The sequence below is a fragment of the Orcinus orca genome, chromosome 3, assembly GCF_937001465.1.
Source record: "Orcinus orca chromosome 3, mOrcOrc1.1, whole genome shotgun sequence".
NCBI classification, from domain to species: Eukaryota; Metazoa; Chordata; class Mammalia; order Artiodactyla; family Delphinidae; genus Orcinus; species Orcinus orca.
In genome coordinates this window covers 11,925,273-11,948,136 of record NC_064561.1, presented here as the reverse complement: position 1 = coordinate 11,948,136, position 22,864 = coordinate 11,925,273, and the positions used below count along the sequence as shown (strand labels likewise).

Sequence of the window (22,864 nt, the reverse complement as noted above, 5' to 3'; positions counted from 1 at the left end):
GGAATGGCCAGCCCCTGCCCCCCTCAGCTCTCTCGGTGCCAGCAGGCAGCTCTGTGCTGTGAGCTTCGGGGTATGCTGTATGGCCACAGGTTTGGCCCCCAGATCTTTCTTACCTGCCTTGTTAGACACAGTTCTCAGCTCTGTGCCTCCCCCCGCCGCCCCCCATTTCTGTGGTGGTGAGATGACAGCTGCACCCTGGGGGAGATCAGGTTGATGGGGTTGGTTTCATTCTGTGTGTGGCCTTCCCCACCCAGCCTACAGCCCTGGTCAGGACCCTCACGGCGGGCACAAGGGGGCGTCCAAGAGGGTCATGAGCCTGCTGTGCTAGCTTGTTTCCCCTTCGCCAGCTGGAGGCCCCTTGAATGAAGCTGTCCTAATCCTGCCCAAGGAGGTCAAGCTTTCACAGTGGGCATCTGTCTCCTGGCATTCCAGGCATGAAGCTAATCCCACCCTGGCCTGAGCTCCTCAGCCAGGAGGCTGAGGCACAGCTAAGCGCTCAGATGTTGGGAACATCTGTCCTTGGTGTGTCACCCTGGGCAACCCTGGCCCTTTGAACCTTGAGTGTCCTCTTCAGAAGGTCTGGACACTGACCCGATCTGCTCAGTTGACAGGCCTTAGGGAGTCACTACTCTGCAGGCGGTGGGTACACAGGTCAACAAGGACCTGCCTTGTGTTCCAGAGAGCCGTCGATTGGGAAGAAGCTGAGGCACAGAGAGGTAGTTGAGGGGGTGGGGAGAGCAGCCAGTCCTGGAGGGTGGTCCTGGATAGGGGCACAGTCTCCCCTTCCCCACCTGTGGCGGTGGGGCTAGTTGGCAGGATGATCCTGGGTGGTTTCCAGAAAACCAGCTCACTTCAGACCCCACCTGTTCTTGGAGAGGTGCCCGAGGCAGGGCTCAGGCACAGCCAGCCATTCTCATGGGAAAGACAGGCCCTGGGTCCTTGCTGGCTGCTTTTCCTGTTCCGACACCGGTGCTTCATTCCCACCTCCCGGGCCTTTGCACTTGCTGAGCGCTGTGCCTAGACTACTCTCCACAGATCATCACTGCCTCACTGAAGACTGTAAACCATTGGGTTTCTGTCCCCCACCAGACTGAGTCTGAGAGGGCAGGGACCATGTGTGTCACTGCGTCACCAGGAGGAGTTAAGTCTGAGAAGAGTGGTGATGACCTGTATCTGCACCACGTGGGGTAAAGTCAAGACTGTAAACCATTGGGTTTCTGTCCCCCACCAGACTGAGTCTGAGAGGGCAGGGACCATGTGTGTCACTGCGTCACCAGGAGGAGTTAAGTCTGAGAAGAGTGGTGATGACCTGTATCTGCACCACGTGGGGTAAAGTCCTGGGTCTGGCAATGCTGGGTCAAATTTTTGATGTTAACTCTGCCAAAATGTCTTCCACGGATGTACCAGTTCATTCTCAACAGCACTTAATAAGAAGGGGTCATGTTTTCCTCCAGCCTTGCCCACAACTTGGGTTAGCAAAGCCGGTGGCTGAAAAAAACCACATCTTAGGATTTGAATTTGCTTTTCCTTATGCGAAAGCCTTCTGCCCTGATACAAAAGTCGTTTATATGAAAGAAAGAAATCTTACGAAGTTGAACCACTTTTTAAAAGCTCTGGCATCGTTATTCCCTGGCAGTCAGGTGGTTAGGACTCCGCACTTTCACCTCTGGGACCTGGGTTCAATCCCTGGTCGGGGAGCTAAGATGCTGCAAGCCATGTGGTGTGCACCCACCCCACCCCCCGAAAAAAAAGCTCAGGTATGTGGGGCAAAAACCTGAAAAAAATCTACATATGTTGCAAATACTTTTTTCCTCAGGGTACTTTCTGATGTTTAAGGTGTATTTTGGGGGGCCAGGCCAAGTTTTTCTTTATGTTTCCCTAGTTGATTTCATTAACCCTGTGCTTTCTGGCAGAAATTCCTAAATATTCCTTCTCTCCTTCCTCAGTAAGAGGAATCTCCATATCTAGATGGTACCCAGAAGTTTCCCAGCCTCCTTTTAACCTAGGGATGGGCATGTGACACTAGCAGTAGTGAGGTGTGCCATTTCCAGGAACTACCATCTGGCTAGAATATAGGCACAATGGCTGGTACTCCAGCAGCTGTTTTTACTCTGGGTCTGCATGACTAGAACATGAGAAGTAAACACCTTTGTAGGCTTTCCAAAGCTGGCTGGAGGTGAGGACCACTGAGCTGAACCCTCAATCTCCAGTGGGAGTTGAGATGCCAGGACCAACCAGCGCAAAGGCCCAGAGCTAGGAGGAAATGGACCCATCCATGTGTGGTCTGTGAGGCAGGACTGGCCACTTGGATCACTGACTCCTCTCTATGGTCAGCTGGGGCCCAGGAACAGGTCCTTGCCCGGACTCACCCGGCCAGCCCAAGGATGGGCAAGAATCTGGAACCTGAGAGGCCTGGTGGACCCTTCCCTCCTCCTCAGGTGCTGAGACACTCCCAGGTCCCACCTCGGGGCTTGTCAAGGTGCTGGCTGTCACAGACTGGTCAGAGCTGGGAGCCCTGGGGAAGAGCCGCCCATCCCTGACCCACCCTGCACCTCACTCCTGTGTCAGGACCAAGGGCAGGTGCCAGGGCAAGACGGTGGGGGTGGGGGTGGCAGGAGACCTGTAGTAGATCCTGACACCCAGAGACTCTGAGAATCGTAGGATCAGAATCCTTAGGACTTGGAATCAGAGAATCTCACAATGACAATGACCATGACAGCCACCAGTGGTAATAAAGGTTTGCTTTTACTGAGTGCAGGGTTAGATGTTCAAGGACAGATACCCAGCAGGTCATGCTAGGGCTAGAGTGGCTCGTGACCTCTCGTCTCCGCCCCTTGCCCTGTCACCAGGGAGACGTGGGAACGCTGGAACCCAGGCAGCAGGCAGGAGTGGGGGCAGCAGACACCCACCCAGCACCCCGACATTCCTGCCCCTTTTGCTTAGACTGTGGCTGCTGGGCCTTCAGGGATCGCCCTGCTCCTCTCCCCCCATCGACAGAGGGTCCTGGGGTCCTGCCTGCCCTCCTCCCATTCCATGAGGAATCACACAGTCAGGGAAGGTGTGACTGCTTCCCCTCCCTAATCCCTGCCCTCCATACTTTCTCCTCTACCACGCTCCCTGCAGGGCTTCCAACTCTGGGCCTCCCGTGCAGGAAGTCCAGAACATGTCCTGAACCCACCCATTTCTCCCCACCCCTCAATCGCCGCCTTGGACATGGTGGGCTTTTCAGAACCTAGAACTCTCGTTAGGTCCCTCATTTGCTCCAGACTCTTTAATGGCGGCCCGCCCCCACTGACCAGCGCCCTCAGAATAAAACCCAGAACCCTCGCCAAGGCTCAAGGTCCACTGCGTCCCTCCCTGTCCTGCTCCTTCCCACCTCAGGGCCCTCCCCCCAGCTCTCTCGAAGCCTGGCTCATTCTCTGCCTGCAGGGCCCCTCCCTGAGAACCCACATTAAGTGGCCCCCCAGGCTGTCTCCATCTTTGACCTTGCTTCACTCTTGTCATCTATTAGCTTCTGAAATGGGTATTCATCTGCTGGCTTGGTCATAGCCATGAGGCCGTGAGCGGGGTGGGTCCACCTGGATCCTGTTGTGTCCCCAGTGTCCTGTTCCTAGAACCTCCCTGGGGAGATACGACAGGTTTTGCCTGAGTTTGCATCAATTTGCATATATTTGCATTCGCTTGCTTGGCCTTGTGGGAATCCTGGATTTCCCCTTTCCCACCAGGTTTTCCAGGAGGATGCAGCAGGGGAGTAGAAGGAGGAGGAATTCGGTGTCCTCCCCATCCTCCTGGCACAGGTGAAAGGTGCACACCAGCAGGCAGCAGATGTAGGGAAGAGCAGGCTGGCTCTGCACCCTTGCGCGGAGAGAGAGTGAGAAGACGGTCCTGGGCGAAACATGAGGATGCCTGGGGGACGCTGGACCCAGCTTGGGTGACGTGTGTAGGCCAGAAGAGGCCACCAGGGGGCGGCAGAGGCTGGGGAGGGTTCCAGTTCCCTAGCATGAAACCGGGCAAATTCTTAGATCCCTCTCGCTTTTGGAGGAGGGAACCCAGCTTTTGGAGGTCGAACTAGGACTTGAACCCAGAGGTCAGAGCCTCCAGATGACAGTGTCTGAGTTTCTTGATGACATGACCCTAGACAAGGGACTTCCCCTTCCCCTGTACCTCTGGTCTCCTCATTTGTGCGATAGGGACATGCCAGACACTAGTTCCCCAGGTAGTCCTGTCTCCATTTATTCAGGTTCATGGCCACAGACGATCCGTCCCCCGTGACCTCCATTATACACTTAATGTCTGGCACAGCGTAGACACTCAGTGCATGTTTGGTGAAGGAACCAATGAATGGACAAAGAAATGAATGAATGAGGTACTTACTCTGTGCCAGGCTTTTGTTATGCAGGTTCAATTTACTCCTCTGAGGCAAGGCCTATTTTACCCCCATTTACAGATGGGGAAACTGAGGCCCAGAGAGAAGCAAAGACGTCCTCAAATATGTATGCATTCAGGACTTGAATGCCTCCCACTCAACTTAGCCTGAGAGTGGGGTTTGGTTCTAGAGAAAGGGAGTGGGTCATGGTGCCAGTTGGGGGCGGTGTTTCAAGCAGAGCAAACTTTCCTTATGGGACCCTGCAACCTTGAAAGTAAACCCCACTCCTGTGGGTGAGTGAGCTCCCCGTAGCTCAAGGTGCAAAAGGCACAGTGGGGATTTGAATGGTGCAGCCACTGCTCCAGGCTGTGTGGCCTTGGGTGAGTGACATGCCATCTCAGAACCTCAGTTTCCCCACCTGTCAAAGGGAGGCATTAACAGCTTATGGTCAGCGGAAAGTGCCACACGAAGCAAGGGGGGGGGGCATTTGGGAGCCTCCCCAGCTCCGCCACCCCACTCCCCCCAGCAGCCACCTACGTGTCCTGTCCCGGTTTATCCGATCGAATCCAGGGAGGAAAGGGTGCGGGTCCTGCCCGCCCCCACGTCTGGGGGCGGAGTTTTGCTGACCCGGGAGCCCAATAAATCCACAGCCCGCCACCGCGAGCTGCCCCTTTGAGCCCCACCGAGACCTCCTGCAGTCAGCTGAGCACAGCTCCCAGGGAGAGGGACAGACGTCTGGGTGGTGGACGCACAGCTGCACCGGGCAATCGGACCGAGTGGGAGGCCAGGTGGACGGACAGACAGACGGTGGAGACAGACACGAAGACGAAGAGGAGGGACAGGGAGACAGGCGACCGCAGCAAGGAGCCACAGATTCCTTGCCCAGGGAGCCCCGGCCCGCGGGGGACCAAAGGGGACAGGCTTGCCGTGTAGCTGCCGAGGCTGAGCATCCTCCCACCTCTGCGCAGTCCTGCCTCCTCTGCCACTGCCAACTTCCCTGACCCGAGACACGCGGGGTGGCTGGAAGGGCGGAGGACACGCCTGGTCCCCTCACCCACACCTCATGGCCGCCGTCGAGGCAGGGGCGCGGGCCACGTTCGGAGCCTGGGACTACGGGGTCTTCGCTCTCATGCTGCTGGTGTCCACCGGCATCGGGCTATGGGTCGGGCTAGCCCGGGGCGGGCAGCGCAGCGCCGAGGATTTCTTCACCGGGGGCCGGCGCCTGACTGCCTTGCCCGTTGGCCTCTCGCTGGCCGCCAGCTTCATGTCGGCGGTACAGGTGCTGGGCGTGCCGGCCGAGGCCTACCGCTACGGCCTCAAGTTCCTCTGGATGTGCCTGGGACAGCTGCTCAACTCTCTGCTCACTGCCCTGCTCTTCCTGCCGGTCTTCTACCGCCTGGGCCTCACCAGCACCTACCAGGTACCAGGCAGAGGCCCGGCAGCGTCAGGACCTGCCTGGCTGGGAACGCAGGGTCCCGGCGGGGGAGATCCTGAGGATTTGAACTGCTGTGCAGGGGGCCGCAGGGGGCCGCAGGCGGGCTCCTTAGTGCTTTAATGTGGGGGCCCCCGGGCGGACAGGTGGCGAGGGCTCTGGGAAGAAGCCCCAGGCACTGGGGCCAGGGGCAGGAAGGAGGTAGACGAGCCGGCGTCCGGATTCCCTTTGGTGGAAACCCGGTCAGGGCGTGGCCAGGCTCGGCCAGGAGCGCACTCACGTGCGCACAGGCACACACTTGCAACCCACATGCCTGGGCTTGCGTACACCCGAGTGCTCGCCGGGCGGTGGGCTCAGGATTCGAAATTCGACATCCCCGCCTCCTCCTACCTTCGGCAAGGGGTTGCCTCTCTGCTCGGGTTTCCCAAACGTCAAACTGGGCTAATTACAGGACCTCCCTCCAGGGCAGTGAGCAAAGTGATTAAAATCTTGACCAGTGTACGGTAGGCAGCCTGCTACAGGCACTGTCTGTATCTTGCCAAAGTTGACTCAGAGAGGCGGCAGCCCCGGGGGACGATCAGACATGAATGGGAGTGGGTGGGGCTGATGTGTACACACTTGATGGCTCAGTCCTCCTGGGCACGCGCCATGTGGACAGGCGCGGGGATGGCGCGTGTGCGCAGGTGTGTGCAGGTAGGTCGGAGTGTGTGCTCCGGGCGGGAGCCCCCGTGGGCAAGAGTGCGGAGAGCGCAGTTGCCCTCCCGAGGGCGGGCAGAAGCCAAGAGGGCGAGTGAAGGACCCCAGACGCGTCGGACCCCTGGGTAAGGCCAGTCCAAGTGACCATGAGCCCTCGGCTCCTCCTTGCAGTATCTGGAGCTGCGCTTCAGCCGCGCTGTGCGGCTCTGCGGGACCCTGCAGTACCTGGTAGCTACCGTGAGTGGCCTCGGCCCCGCCCTCGCCCCCAGGTTCCAGCTCGGGTTAAATCTTGGTCGGTCCCGCCCAGAGCCCTCTTCCTTCCCTCACGACCCCGCCCCGTGGGTCCCGCCCCCACCCCGCAAAGCCTTGCCTAGGCCCCGCCCACAATTCTTCTGGCCCCGCCCCCAAGAGGCTTCACCTATAATACAAGTTTGGCCCACAGGCCTCTCGCATACGCGCTACCCGAGCCCGCCGCGACCCTACATGGCCCTGCCCATCTGCCCCCAGTCACGTACCCCAACCACCCTTCTCCCCCTATCTCCTAATGCCTTCTTAACCCAGGAGCCCCCCAATCCCCCCGCCCCTACTCACCTGCCCCTGCCCTCTACCTGCAGATGCTGTACACCGGAATCGTGATCTACGCCCCCGCGCTCATCCTGAACCAAGGTTTGACTCGGGGGAGGGTGACGGGGAGGGGACAAAAGCTTAGAGACTGGACCAGGGGAAGGAAGGGGCAGCCCTAGGAGAGACTTGGGAGGGAAGTATCCTCCTGGAGAGAAGAGGGCCCAAGAGAGTGGAGGCCAAGTTTACACCCTGCACAGCGGCCTAATGGGAGGGTCTCCTTGCAGTGACAGGGCTGGACATCTGGGCATCGCTCCTGTCTACCGGAGTCATCTGCACCTTCTACACTACTGTGGTGAATGTCCCCCTACCCCCACCCGACGTGGGGCTCCATGTCCACTGAGTGGGAGAGACTGTGGGCAGGCCCATCCACTCCCTACCTTCCCTTCCTCCGGAGGAAGCCTGTGTCCCAACTGGGCCTACTTCCTCATCTTTATTATGAAAGGTGATTTGAAAGGTTTATTGCTGAAAGTCCAAGGACAATCTAGCTTCAGGCATGGGTGGATCCAGGGGCTACAACAGAGTCCTCTGGGTCCCTCTCCCATCTCTAGGGACCTCATTAGCTCCAGGCTTCCATCCCTTTTGGCTTCCTTCCAGCAGCAAGTGAGTTCCAATTTCAGGATGGGCTGGCTGAAGTCCCTGAAGGGTTCTGTTTGGCTGGCTCTGGTATTCTGTGAAGGATGAGCCATTCACAGATGTTCGGGTAGCTAGGATGTTCTGATTGGCTATTCCTGGAGTTGGGAGCAGGGTTAGCTTCACCCAAGTGACCTGGGTGGGGGAAGGGGCTTCTCCAAAGGAAAATCCAGGGGCTGCCAAGACAAAAACATGAAGAACATGCCAAAGACATGAAGGCTGGATGGGTAAAAACAGCAGCTAATAATAACAGTAGTACTAATAATGATAATAATGGTGGCAGCCATCACTCACTGAACACTTGTATGTGCCAGATGCTCTTCCAAATACTTTTCTTATAGTAACTAATTTAGTCCTCACAATGATACCCTGAGGAAGGTACTCTTATTACCCCCATTTTACAGATAAGGAAACCGAGGCAGAGAGGGGTATTGGTCCCAGCCACTGCTGGAGGCCAGGCCAGGTTGGCCCCAGCCAGGTCCGCCACCTGACTCCTTCTCCCTCCTACCTCTGCCCTGTCCTGTAGGCCCCAGACAGATTCCCGTCTGACACCCTGTCTCCCTCTCTGTCACATCTTGCAGGGCGGCATGAAGGCTGTGATCTGGACCGACGTGTTTCAGGTCTTAGTGATGCTGAGTGGTTTCTGGGTTGTCCTGGCTCGCGGAACTATGCTCGTGGGTGGACCTGGGCAAGTACTTGAGCTTGCCAAGAACCACTCCAGGATCAACCTGATGGAGTAAGTGAAAACATAAAGGGGGATACTGCCAAACGATGGAGCTGACATCTGTCTGCCCTGAGAGAAGCCAGCCAACGCCTCCTGCTCCAGGAAGCCCTCCTTGCTCCCCTCCCAAGACTCCCCACGGACAGAACCCTGGCTTCCCCTCTCTGTACTCCCACAGCCCCCATCTCTCCATCTGGCCCAGACTTCTGCACCACCCCACCCCCTAGCCCAGACTGGGGACTGCAGGCTCTCTGAGCTCCCAGCTGAACATAGAAAAAATGTTTTCTGAATGCATACGTGGATGATTCAAACTCCTAGTCACACTTCAGAACCTACCCCAAATATCCCTTTAAGGCCCATAAGGTGCAGAATGGCTATCTGGGGCACTTTGGGAGGGTGAAGTCAGTGTGGCATCCCCACATGGCTGACTGTCCCTGCCCTCATCCAGCTTTGACCTGGACCCAAGGAGCCGCTACACATTCTGGACTTTTGTTGTCGGTGGCACATTGGTATGGCTTTCAATGTATGGTGTGAACCAAGCACAGGTGCAGCGCTACATGGCCTGTCGCACGGAGAAACAGGCCAAGCTGTGAGTATTTGGGAGGGGCAAAGTGGATATACTTCGGGGACGTGCTGCTCCCCTCCCCTTCTGAGACCACCTCTCCCCCCAGGGCCGTGCTCGTCAACCAACTGGGCCTGTTCCTGATCGTGTCCAGTGCTGCTTTCTGTGGCATCATCATGTTCACGTTCTACCTTGACTGTGACCCTCTCCTGGCAGGGCGTATCTCTGCCCCAGACCAGGTGAGTCTGGTCCAGGCTCCTAGGCCACTTCTATCTACCCACCCCCACTGTGAACCTCTGGATGAGTCTCTGCGGGTGAGAGTGGAAAAGTAGAGACAGCCTGTGCAAAGGTCCAGAGGCAGGAAAGAGCTCAGCTCACAGGAGGATCTGGGAGGTGGTGGGAAGCCATGGGAGGGAGTAGGGGAGGGGCATTTCAGACTCCCTGAAGGCTATCAAGGAGGAGATGGGACCATGGTCCATCATGAAATGATGACATTAACCATAATGACCCTCTCTCATGTCCCAAGTGTCTACTCTGTGCCTTATGCTGTTCCCTTCACAAGCAGTTAATTTCCCATCAAATCTTTCAACATGTGATGAGGCCAAGGTTGCCATGGCCCTTGACTTACAGATGAGGAAACTGAGGCAGGAGGTCGTGGGTAGAGCAATTGCCTGAGGTCCACAGGCAAGTCAGGGGCAGCACCAGGGCCAAGACCTAGACCTGCACACCCTGGCGGGATCTCTGACCCTGGGGTTCAGAGCTGGCAGAGGCTGCAAGACCATCCCATCAGATCCTCCTCTGGGGTCAGATCCTGGACTGTCTGACTGTGTAACCTCAAGCAAGGTGTGTACCTCTTTGGTCTCACTGGCTCCATCAGTAAAGTGGGGATGACACAGGACCTTGCCTCACTCAGGTCCCAGGGCTCTTTGCATGGTATCGCAAAGTCGATCAACAAACACACACACGCTAAGTGCCCACTGTGAGCCTGGTCTGTACAGGGTGCTGGGGACGTGCAGTGTAAGGACAGACAGAAGCCCCTGCCCTTGGGGTGCTGCTGTCCTGGAGGTTGACCCCCGACTCCCCCCAGTACATGCCCTTGATGGTGCTGGACATCTTCGTGGACCTGCCTGGAGTCCCTGGGCTCTTTCTGGCCTGTGCCTACAGTGGCACCCTCAGGTGAGTGGTACAGCTTGCTCACTTGGCCACATCTGAGCCCGTGGGTCCTCCTTGTCTCTACCAGCCACTCCCCTGTGAGATGGAATGTTCTGGGCATGTCCATCATTTACTGCTCAGTCCCCATCAGGTGGGCTCTGGCAAAGAGCACATCCTGGGCATCAGGACCCCAGCTCCAGAGTCTTTACCGTCTTAGTCCCTGGCAGGGCCACACGAGACTCCTTTCCCTTCTTTCTGTCCTCCATCCCCCAAACAAATGTTTGATAAGCATCTATGTGGCAGGTACTGCTGTTCTAAATACTGGGGCACAGCCATGGCCAAGCGGTCCCCCACTCTTGCCCTCAGGGGCCTCACACTCTGGTAGTTTCAAATCTTCTACAACTTGTGGCCTGCTCCTGCTGTGACCAGAGTTCCATGAGACTGCTCTCTGCACCCCATTATCGCTCTGTAATGAGAACTTGTGTCATTTGTGTCCTTGGTCATGGGTGTCCTTGCTCCTGCGAGGGTGTCTCAGGTCTATGGGGGAGTGTGGAGATGTGGACATCTCCACTCCTGAGGAATTCTGTCGCCCCTGCCTCTGCCCTCGGGCTGGCTGGGGGTCCTGGCAGGCCAGATAGTGTGGGCAGCTGGGGGCCTCCCCTAGCAGATAGGCCCCAGGGTGTGTGTGGCCAATCCCTTGATGTGGCCTGAGGACACCCCTCTCCCCTCCCATGTACCCGCCAGCACTGCATCCACCAGCATCAATGCCATGGCTGCTGTCACTGTGGAGGACCTCATCAAACCTCGGCTGCCGAGTCTGACCCCCCGGAGACTTGTCATCATCTCCAAGGGGCTGTGTGAGTTGGGGGGACCCGGGTGGGGGCCCAGGGCAGCCTCTCCCCGCTGACAGTGCCATCCCCATCCACTACAGCGCTCATCTACGGCTCGGCCTGTCTCACTGTGGCAGCTCTGTCCTCCCTGCTGGGGGGCGGCGTTCTCGAGGTGAGCCCCGCTCCCCACCCTGCCCTAATCTCCCCAAGAGGTGAGGCAACATCCACGTTGAAATGAGGCTCCGAGAAGGTTACACATATCAGCGGCAGAACTGAGTTCTGACTGATGCCACAGGCAGGGTACTTCCTGCAGCCACCTGGCCAAAAGCGGGGGGGACGGGGGAGGGGGGGCAGCTAGGAGCGGGAGTGGTGGCCTGGGGGCAAGAAGGGCCTCCTTCTGGCCTGGAGGTGGAACCAAGTTTGTCAAGAGAGAGAATCAGCATCTTTGGGAGAGAGGCAGGCACAAGGAGTCGCCCCCCCTTTAGGGCACAGAGGAGTCTCAAGGTCCACAGTAGAATTCCCCAGGTCTTCCTTTCCCAGCGGGTAAACTGAGGACAGGAAAGGTGGGAGAGCTCTGCTCTCAGTCTCAACCCCACCCACTCTCCCAGGGCTCCTTCACCATCATGGGAGTCATCAGCGGCCCCCTCCTAGGAGCTTTCATCCTGGGAATGTTCCTCCCCGCCTGCAATACGCTGGTGAGTGGGGGTGAGCGAGGTGAGGGGCTGGGAGTACCCTCCACTGACACTGGGTCCCCCATCAGGGCGTCCTGTCCGGGCTGGCGGTGGGCTTGGCGCTGTCGCTGTGGGTGGCCGTGGGTGCCACTCTGTACCCGCCTAGCGCGCAGTCCATGGGGGTCCTGCCTTCATCGGCCGCCGGCTGTGCTGTGCCCTCGGCCAACGCCTCTGGCATCCTAGACCCGATTCTCGCCGCCAACGCCTCCAGCAGGGCCTCCAGGTGAGCGAGCTGGTGTGAGCGGGAGGCGTGGCCAGGGAGGGATCCTGGCCCGATTGAGAGGAGGAGCCGGGAGCAGGAAGAAGTGAGGGAAGGGCATTTCCAGCAGAGGGGAAAGAAAGTGCAAAGGCTCTGAGACCAGGGTTCAGTTTATTTATTTATTTACTTATTTATTTTGGCTGCGTTGGGTCTTCATTGCTGCGGGCAGGCTTTCTCTAGTTGCGGCGAGCGGGGGCTACTCTTCGTTGTGGTGCGCGGGCTTCTCATCGCGGTGGCTTCTCTTGTTGCGGAGCACGGGCCCTAGGTGCGCGGGCTTCAGCAGTTGTGGCTCGCGGGCTTCAGCAGTTGTGGCTCGCGGGCTTAGTTGCTCCGCGGCATGTGGGATCTTCCCGGACCAGGCATCGAACCCGTGTCCCCTGCACTGGCAGGCGGATTCTTAACCACTGCGCCACCGGGGAAGTCCCCCAGTGTTCACTTTAGTGCATTCCAACTATGGTGAGGTTGGGGTGGATTTAATGCGAGGAGTAAGGATAGGAGAAGAGGTCCAGCCAGAGGAATCTGATTCTTTGCCTTCTAAATTGAGATATCATTTACAGACCATAAAATTAGCCGTTTAAAAGTGGCTTTTAGTATATTCCCCAGGTTATACAGTCATCACCACTAACAAGCATATTTTCATTACCTCAAAAACAAACAAAACAAAAAAGACCAAAAAATAAAACTCTGTACGCTTTAGCAGTCACTCCCCGTTTCCACCTCCCTGTAGCCCCTGGCAACCACTAATCCAGTTTCTGTCACTGTGGATTTGCCTATTCTGTACATTTCATATGAATGAAATTGTACAACACACGACCTGTTGTCTCTGGCTTCCTTCACTCAGCATGGTGTTTTTAAGGTTCATCCACATCGTAGCATGTATCAGTACTTCATTCCTTTCATGGCTGAGTAATATTTCACTGTATGGATGGATCAATTTTATCTATCCTTCATCAGTTGATGGACATTTAGTGATTGTGAACAGTGCTGCTGCGAACATTTGTGTACAAGTATTGGTGTAGACATATGTTTTCATTTCTCTGGATATATACCTAGGAGTGGAATTGCCAGATCATATGGTAATTCTATGTTTAACTTTCTGAGGAGCCACCAGACTGTTTTCCACAGTGACTACATCATTTTACATTCCCTCCAGCAATATATGAGTGTTCCAATTTCTCCACATCCTCTCCGATACTTGTTATTTTCCCCTTTTAAAAATTCTAGCCATCCTACTGGGTATGAAGTGATATCTCATTGTGGTTTTGATTTGCGTTTCCCTAATGACTAAGGATGTTGACCATCTTTTCACGTGCTTACTGGCCATATTTATATCTTCTTTGGAGAAATGTCTCCTCAGATCCCTTGCTCATTTTTAAACTGGGCCATTTGTCTTTTCATTGTTGAGTTGTAATTTATATATTCTTTATATCTTTATAATGCTGGATATTAGATCCTTATCAGATGTACGATTTGCAAACATTTTCTCTCATTCTGTGTGTTGTCGTTCATTCTGTTGACAGTATCCTTTGATATACAAAAGTTTTCCATTTTGATGAAGTCCTGTTTATCTATGTTTTCTTTGTTTTGTTTCGTTTGGCTGTGCTACGTGGTTTTTAGGATCTTAGTTCCCTGACCAGGGATTGAACCCACCCCCTCGGCAGTGAAAGCAAGGAGTCCTAACCACTGGACCGCCAGGGAATTCCCTCTATGTTTTCTTTGGCTGCTTGTGCTTTTGGTGTCATATCTAAGAAACTATTGCCAAATCCAAGGTCATAAAGGTTCACAGCTGTTTTCTTCTTAGAGCTTACTTTGGTTTGATTCTGAGGGCAATAGGGATCCATGGAGGGTGATGAGAAGTAGCAGGAGGTGATCTGAGTTACATTTTAGTAATGCTCCCTCTGCTTGTGTGTACAGAATGCCTGAGGGTGTTGGTGGGATAGCAGCAGGGAAGGAGAACTGGCACATGGCCAGATGAGCAATAATGGAGGACTGGGCTGGGTCGTGGGAGTGGAGACAGGAAGAAGCAAATGGGCTGGGAGTGGATTTTAGACTCATGCTCAACTCTCCCTCCCCCAGCCTCGAAATGGACCCTGATCAACCCACCTTAACTGACAGCTTCTACGCCATTTCCTATCTCTATTATGGTGCCCTGGGCACAGTGAGCACCGTGCTATGTGGAGCTCTCGTCAGCTGCCTGACGGGTAAGGAGGGCGTGTGGCATTCTTAGAAGTCATCCTGTCCATCCCTCTGCCTCTAGGACCCACCAGACAAGGAGGGAAGGAAGGATCCTTCTGCCAGCCAAGTGGCCACTGTGTGCTAGCCACATCTACACCCTTTGTGCTGTATCACCTTCAGGACAACCCTCCACCTCGTGGGACTTGTCCTATTTTGCAAAGGCAGAAACAGAGGCATCCCCTATCCACCTCTCTATTCCCTCTTCGCCCACCAAAATTAAGTCTTTGCTAGAGGAAGGCCGGTAGGGCCATGAGACGCTGTCCCTGGTGCTGATATATCTTCTCATCAAGACCTTAGCAACTCTGCGCTCCTCCAGGAATTCTGAATCCCATGGAGAAGTGGAAAGAGATCAAAAGAAATCAACAGAGATAATAGTACCTGTTCTCGCTTCCTGAGTCTCAGACTTCACATTCACCAGGCCTTTATTGAGTCTTTCTCTGTTGGGCAATATTCTAGACGATAGGGACATAGGAGTGAACGGAACCATGTGCCGGACCCTCCTGGCCATCCACTGTTGTTCTATTACAACCCCTCACTGTATAGATGAGACAACTGAAACCCAGAGTGGGGGCAGAGACTTGCCAGTGTCCCCAGTGGGTCACTATCAGATCTCGGATTGGAAACCATCAGAGCTCTCCCTTCCCCTCCCCAGGACCTGGTCTCCAGTCCCCGCCCCCCACCCCTCGCTAAATAATTCCATTTTCTCTCTGCCCCCTCAGGCCCCACCAAGCGCAGTGCCCTGGGTCCTGGTCTGCTGTGGTGGGACCTCACACGGCAGACGGCATCTGTGGCCCCTAAGGAAGAAGTGGCCACCCTGGATGACAGCTTGATGAAGGTCAGTCTAGGGCTGTGCTCCCGGAGTTGGGGGAGGGGCAGTGAAGTGGCTTCGGGTGCTCTGTGTGTGGCCACAACTCAGGGAAGTGACAGGGTGAGTCAGCATGTTTGTCTTTCTCAACTTCTCCTTACTTCCAGTGGAAAGGCTCAATTGGGAGCTAATGTGTCTTCAACACTTTCCCCTTTAACAAGCACTGAGCAGAATTCATTTTCATCGTATCTGTTTTTACAATTACTTCCAATCTATGGCAAGTGAAACTGGTTTGTCTTTTGGTGTTGATATAAAGTGTCTCCTGAAAAGAAAATGGCTTAATTCAAAAGTGAGTCAACTTAGGAAAACTCTTACATAAGAAACACCACAGGGAGTAGACCAACCTTGGCCAAAGCCGTGTGGCTGCTATTGGAATGTCCTGAGTTTAAGAAACATTGTCCCTGGGGGGTCTGATCCAGGCCTGCTCTTGCTTTGGAATCCCTGTTTCATTCCCTTATTTATTAAGCACTTGCTGTGTACCCAGACCTGTACTGGCAGGAGCAGAAGAAGGCTAAACCAAGAAAGGAATAGGATCTAAGCAGGTGGTGAATATTAGGAAGAAGATAAAGCAGAATGCTATGATATGGGGATAGCCTCTTGGAAGAGGGGACATTAATAGAGTCCAGAATGAGCAGGAGACAGCCATAGGGAAATCTGAGGGAAGGGCATTCTTGGTGGAGGGCACAGTAGGTGCAAAGGGTCTGAGGCCAGAGCAGACTCGACGGTGAGGGCTGGGGAGGGAGGGGATTTGGCTTAAGTGTTGAAAGCTGCTGTGGGAAAATATTTATTCTCTGGAAGAACAATAGGCAGAGTCAGAGAGAGGAGGTGGGCAGGCATCCATGGGAGCTCTGATGGCCTGGCCTGTAGGTGACACGGGCATGGGGGAGAGAAGTGGATGGAGGTTTTGGAGGCAGAAGGGACAGGACTGACCTATGCACTGGACAAGGGGATATTGTGCAACTCTGCCCAGGTTCTGTCCTCCCAGGCCCTCTGTCCCCAACTGGAGGATATCTGAGCTGACACAGCAGAAGTGGTCTTTATGACAGGGTCTTTCTTCTCTCCTCCCCCCAGGGTGCTGAAGAATTGCCCCCAGGAACCAAGAGGCGTCCTGACTTCCTGCCCACTGACGAGGACCATCTGCTCTTCCTGGGTCAGAAGGAGATGAATGGAGCTGGCTCCAGGACCCCAGGCAGTGAACATGACAAAGGTCTTAACCTGCGAGAGACAGACCTCTGAGGCAGTCAGGGACTGACCGCCTGGGATGGAACCCCAGGGGAGCCAATCCCAGGCCATGAGCCGATGGTCTTGGGCTCCTATTGGCTAGGCCACATCATATGCAAATAAGCTCGGGACAGCACGTCCCTACCCTATGGGAAGAGGTGAAGCCCCACCTCCAGAAAGTCATTTCATCCTGCCTCCTCCTTCCAGCTGGACCCAAGTCTTAGATGCTGCACCCCTGCCCACTCCCCCAAAACAAGGCCAGATATTTCTCTACCTACAAAAGTAAGATATTGGAGTCCCCTCTGGACAACATGGGAAATCCCCAGGCCCAACACTGGGGTCTGAGAAAGACCCCAGTTCTTCCCTGGGAATTATCTGAACCTTAGCAATGATTTTGGACATCCTCAGGCCCAACCCCTTGTGCCCACTTCACAGGTAGGGAAACCAAGGCCTGGAAAGGGGCATTGACTTGGCCAAGGTCACAGAACAAACCAGAGACTCATCGAGAGTTGGACACCAGCTCCTTCCTCCCTTCCCTATTTTCCTCCCTTTGGAGGGACAGACGTCACATGGCCTCTGATCTTGTGAGGAGGAGGGAAGAAGAAAGGAAGAATAATGTTTTCAGCCTTCCTTCTGGGCCTGGACACTTTACCCATCTCATCCATTAAGGACCACGAGCCCACTTTACAGAGGAAGAAACTGAGGCTCAGCGACGTTGCCTGAGGTCACACAGTGAGTCGGGTCAGGTCAGGGACAGACCCGGGTGCTGCACGATGCTGAGGCTCCGTTGACGATGTGTTGCTGGTATACAGGCGAGCTCACATACCAGAGACGCGTCTGACCCTTGGTTGGAGACTTCATCCATGCACATCAAATAAATGGACTCTTGATGTTCTGTCTTCTCTGAAAAATCATTTTGGCTGTCACCCTAGATCTCCTCAGTCAGATCTGAGTGCAAATCTCTTTATCACTATCCCCGAGCCTATGATGAATAAACCTGAGTATTTAAAGCATCAGAGCGAGGTGATCACTCCCATGCTAGGGGGCATTACACTGCCTTCCCAGACACACAGCTTCTCTCCCCTCCTGACTCCCTCCCAAAGGATCCCCTCCTCACTGCCCTTTGTACACTGTCCCTGCACCAGCCCCTGGGGTTTCTGTGACACGGAGAGCTGGCTGTACCCACCTCTGCCCACGCTGCCATGGCTCCCACGGCCTCCAGAGAAGCGTCCACTGCTCACGTAGCAGTTGGAGCCCTTATACTAGGTTCAATAAGGTAGCCCCAAAATTCACGTCTACCTGGAAACTCAGAATGTAAGCTTCTTTAAAAATAGGGTCTTGGCAGGTGTACTTGGTCAAGTTAAGATTAGGTCATACTGGGACTTCCCTGGTGGCGCAGTGGTTGAGAATCCGCCTGCCAGTGCAGGGGACACGGGTTCAAGCCCTGGTCCAGGAAGATCCCACATGCCACGGAGCACTACTACAAGCCTGTATGCCACAACTACTGAGCCTGTGCTCTAGTACCTGCGAGCCGCAACTACTGAGCCCAGTGCCACAACTACTGAAGCCGGCACGCCTAGAGCCTGTGCTCCGCAACAAAGAGAAGCCACCGTAATGAGAAGCCCGCGCACCACAACGAAGAGTAGCCCCCGCTCGCCACAACTAGAGAAAGCCTGCATGCAGCAACGAAGACCCAATGCAGCCAAAAATAAACAAATTATTAAAACTAAAAATTAGGTCATACTGATTAGAATGGGCCCTGGATCTAATGACTGTGTCCTTATTAGAAGAGGAGAAAAGACACAGACACACAGGGAGAAAACTATGTGGACAAAGAGGCAGAGATGAGTAATGTACGTACAAGCCAAGGGATGCCAAGGATTGCTGGAGTCACCAGAAGCTGGGAGTGAGGCAGGGGAGGGATTCTATCCTAGGGCCTTCAGAGGAAACACGGCCCTGCCAACATCTTGATTTCGAACTTTGGGCCTCCAGTACTGAGAGAAAATTAATTTCTATTGTGTTAAGCTGTGGCAGCCTCAGGAAATGAATGTACCCCTCCTGATCTGGCCTCTCGTGACCACTCAGAGACCTGGCCCTCTGTGCAGGCTGTTTTATGGAGACCTTTAGATTTGGACTTAAAAATGACCATCACAAATTTTGGGTTTTTTTTTGCGGTACGCAGACCTCTCACTGTTGTGGCCTCTCCCGTTGCGGAGCACAGGCTCCAGACGCGCAGGCTCAGCGGCTATGGCTCACGGGCCCAGCTGCTCCGCGGCATGTGGGATCTTCCCGGACCAGGGCACGAACTCGTGTCCTCTGCATCGGCAGGCGGACTCTCAACCACTGCACCACCAGGGAAGCCCTAAAAATGACCATCACAAATTTTAAATCAATGACTGAGTAAAGTGGGAACCAGACTTTCAGCTGGTTGATGGTCCTTCCTCAAAGCACAGTTCGGGGTGGGGCAGGGAGCAGGGCTGAGGCTTCCCAGTGCAGGCAGAACAAGCTGGTCTGGCTGCTGTTCTAGAGATCCAGCCATGTTGTCGTGTGTATCGGTAGTTCATCACTTACTATTGCTGAGTAGTACTCCACTGTATGGATGGACCACCGTCTGTTCATCCATTCACTAACATTTCCAGCTTTGGGCTATTACAAAGAAAGTTGCTAAAAACATTAGTGTACATGTTTTTGTGTGAACTTTCATTTCTCTTGGGTCAATTCTTAGGAATGAAATGGCTGGATCCAACGGGGTAGGTGTATGTTTATTTGAGAAATTGTCAAACTGTTTTCCAAAGTGGTTGACTCATTTTACATTGTCACAAACAATATATGAGTTCCAACTGCTCAATATCCTTGACAGAACTTACATGGTCCATCCTTTTAATTTTGGCCATTCTCGTGTGTGTGGGGTAGTATCTCAATGTGGTATTGATTTATATTTCTCTGATAACTGAAGATTTTGAACATCTTTTCACATGCTTGTTATCTATCCATATAGTTTTGACCAAGTGTCATTCAAATCTTTTGCCCAATTCTTAATGGGGTTCTTTATTTTCTTATTGTTGCAAGAATTATTTCTGTATTCTGGATACAAGTTCTTCATTGGTTATAAGCATTGCCAATATTTTCTCCCAAATTGTGTCTTGCCTCTTTAGTTGCTTAATACTGCCTTTGAAATATCAGAATTGTAGTTTTGATTTCCGAAAAATTATAATTTTTTCTTTTCCTCTTTGTGGCAAAAATTACATAAAATAAAAGTCATGATTTTAATCATTTTAAAGTGTATAGTTCAGTGGCATTAAGTACATTCACATTGTTGTACAATCACCACCATCCATCTCCAGAACTTTTTACTCATCTGAGACTGAAATTCTATACCCGTAAATACTAATTCCCAATTCTTCTCTCCCACCAGCCCCTGGTAGCCATCATTCTATTTTATTTTTTGGCTGTGCCATGAAGCTTACAGGATCTTAGTTCCCCAACCAGGGATCAATCCTGGGCCCCCTGCAGTGGAAGCTTGGAGTTCTAACCACTGGACAGCCAGGAAATTTCCTCAGCATTCTATATTCTTTGTCTATGAATTTGACTATTCTATGGAGCTCATATAAGTGAATCATACATTATTTGTCTTTTTGTGTCTGGCTTATTTCATTTAGCATAATGTCTTCAAAGTTCATTCATGCTGAAGCAGCTGTCAGAATTTCCTTCCATTTAGAGGCTGACTAATATTCCACTGTATGTATATACCACGTTTTGTTTATCCATTCATCCACCAATAGACTTTTGGAGTGTTTCCACCTTTTGGCTATTGTGAATGATACTGCTGTGACTATTGATGTCAAAATATCTGTTCTATATTTGCTTTCAATTCTTTTGGGATTATACCCAGAAGTGGAAAACTGGATCATATGGTAATTCGGTTTAATTTTTTAAATATTGTTTTACATTCCTGTTTTAAATACTATTTAATTTTTAAAATACTGTTTTACATTCCCACCAAATATTAACAGACATAAAGAGAGAAATTGGCAGCAACACAATAATGGTAGGGGATTTTAACACCCCACTTAGATCACTGGAAAGGTTATCCAGATAGAAAATTAATAAGGAAACACTGGCCTTAAATGACACACTAGATCAAATGTGTGTCACACACTAGGACTCCATATATATATATGGAACTTTCCATCCAAAAGCAGCAGAATACACATTTTTTCCAAGTGTGCAGAAAATTCTCCAGGATAGATTACGTGTTAGGCCACAGAACAAGTCCCAGTAAATTTAAGAAAACTGAAATCATGTCAGGCATCTTTTCTGACCACAACACTGTGAGATTAGAAAGCAACTACAAGAAAAAAAAACTGCAAAAAAACACAAACACATGGAGGCTAAACAATATGTTACTAAACAACCAAAGGGTCACTGAGGAAATCAAAGAAGAAATTTAAAAATACCTGACAAATAAAAATGAAAACACAGTGATCCAAATCTACGGGATGCAGGAAAAACAGTTCTAAGAGGGGAGTTTATAGAGATAAAAGCCTATCTCAGGAAACAAGAAAAAGTCAAATAAACAATCTAAATTTACATGTGAAGGAACTAGAAAAAGAAGAACAAACAAAACCCAAAGTTAGAAGAAGGAAAGAAATTGTAAAGATCAGAGCAGAAATAAATGAAATAGAGACCAAAAAAGCAATAGAAAAGATCAATGATTTTGAAAATATAAGCAAAATCAATAAAACTTTAGCCAGACTCATGAAGAAAAGAAGAGAGAGGGCCCAAATCAATAAAATCAGAGATGAAAAAGAAGCTATAACTGACACCACAGAAATACAAAGGATCATAAGATTACTACAAACAATTATACCTCAATAAAATGGACAACCTAGAAGACATGGGTAAACTCCTAGAAATGTAAAATCTCCCAAAACTGAACAAGGAAGAAACAGAAAACATCAACAGATCAATTACCAGTAATGAAATTGAATCAGTAATAATAATAATAATAATAATAAAAACTCCAACAAACAAAAGTGTAGGACCAGATGCCTTCACAGGTGAATTCTACCAAACATTTAGAGAAGAGTTAACACCTATCCTTCTCAAAATATTCCGAAAAATTGCAGAGGAAGGAATGCTTCCGAACTCATTCTATGAGGTTGACATCATCCTAATATCCAAACCAGATTAAGATATCACACAAAAAAAGAAAATTACAGGCCAATATCACTGATGAACATAGATGCAAAAATCCTCAACAAAAAAATAGTAAGCCAGGGCTTCCCTGGTGGTGCAGTGGTTGAGAACCTGCTTGTTAATGCAGGGGACACGGGTTCGATCCCTGGTCTGGGAAGATCACACATGCTGCAGAGCAACTGGGCCCGTGAGCCACAACTACTGAGCCTGCACGTCTGGAGCCTGTGCTCCGCGGCAAGAGAGACCGCGATAGTGAGAGGCCCATGCACCACGATGAACAGTGGCCCCCGCTTGCCACAACTAGAGAAAGCCCTCGCACAGAAACGAAGACCCAACACAGCAAAAATAAATAAATTAATTAATAAACTCCTACCCCCAACATCTTCAAATATATATATATATAGTAAACCAAATTCAACGATATGTTAAAAGGATCATACACAATGATCAAGTGGGATTTATCCCAGGGATGCAAGTTTGGTTCAATATCCACAAATCAATCAATGTAATACACCATATTAACAAACTGAAGAATAAAAATCATATGATCATCTCAATAGATGAAGAAAAAGCTTTTGACAAAATTCAACATCCATTTATAATAAAAATTCTCCATGAAGTGAGTATAGAGAGAATATACCTCAACATAATAAAAGCCATATATGATAAGCCCACAGCTAACAACATACTCAATGGTAAAAAGCTGAAAGCACTAAGATCAAGAACAAGACAAGGATGTCCATTCTCACTACTTTTATTCTACATAGTATTGGAAGTCCTAGCCACAGCAATCAGACAAGAAAAAGAAATAAAAGAAATCCAAGTTGGAAAGGAAGAAGCAAAAACTGTCACTGTTTGCAGATGACGTAATACTCTACATAGAAAATCCTAAAGATGCAAACCAAAACACTGCTGGAGCTAATCAATGAATTAGGTAAAGTTGCAGGATACAAAATTAATATACAGAAATCTGTTGCATTTCTATACACTAATAACAAACTATCCAAAAAAGAAATTAAGAAAACAATCCTATTTACCATCACATCAAAAAGAATAAAATAACTAGGAATAAATCTAACTAAGGCTATAAAAGACCTGTACTCAAAAAACTATGACACTGATGAAAGACATTGAAGATGACAAAAACAGATGGAAAGATACACTGTGTTCATGGATTGGAAGAAATTATATTGTTAAAATGACCATACTACCCAAGGCTATCTACAGATTCAATACAATCCCTATCAAAATACCAATAGCATTTTTCATAAAACTAAAACAAATAATTCTAAAATGTGTATAAAAACGCAAAAGACCCTGAATAACCAAAGCAATCTTGAG

At 51.4% G+C, this 22,864-nt stretch overlaps 1 protein-coding gene across 2 annotated transcripts; it reads left to right on the top strand.

The window, feature by feature from the left end:
* Positions 1-5,116: 5,116 nt before the first annotated feature.
* SLC5A5 (solute carrier family 5 member 5) lies at positions 5,117-19,604 on the top strand. Of its 2 annotated transcripts, none has more exons than XM_004277560.3 (15): positions 5,117-5,786; positions 6,666-6,731; positions 7,109-7,160; positions 7,343-7,410; positions 8,330-8,484; positions 8,918-9,058; positions 9,141-9,270; positions 10,119-10,207; positions 10,928-11,040; positions 11,115-11,185; positions 11,622-11,708; positions 11,774-11,967; positions 14,080-14,204; positions 14,958-15,073; positions 16,175-19,604. In XM_004277560.3, the coding sequence occupies exons 1-15, from the start codon at positions 5,430-5,432 to the stop codon at positions 16,337-16,339; spliced, it is 1,929 nt and encodes a 642-aa protein (XP_004277608.1). In that variant the 5' UTR covers positions 5,117-5,429; the 3' UTR covers positions 16,340-19,604. The 2 variants fall into 2 exon arrangements, with proteins under 2 accessions (XP_004277608.1, XP_049563282.1); XM_049707325.1 differs by lacking the exon at positions 5,117-5,786 and adding an exon at positions 6,226-6,491.
* The last annotated feature ends 3,260 nt before the right edge of the window (positions 19,605-22,864 follow it).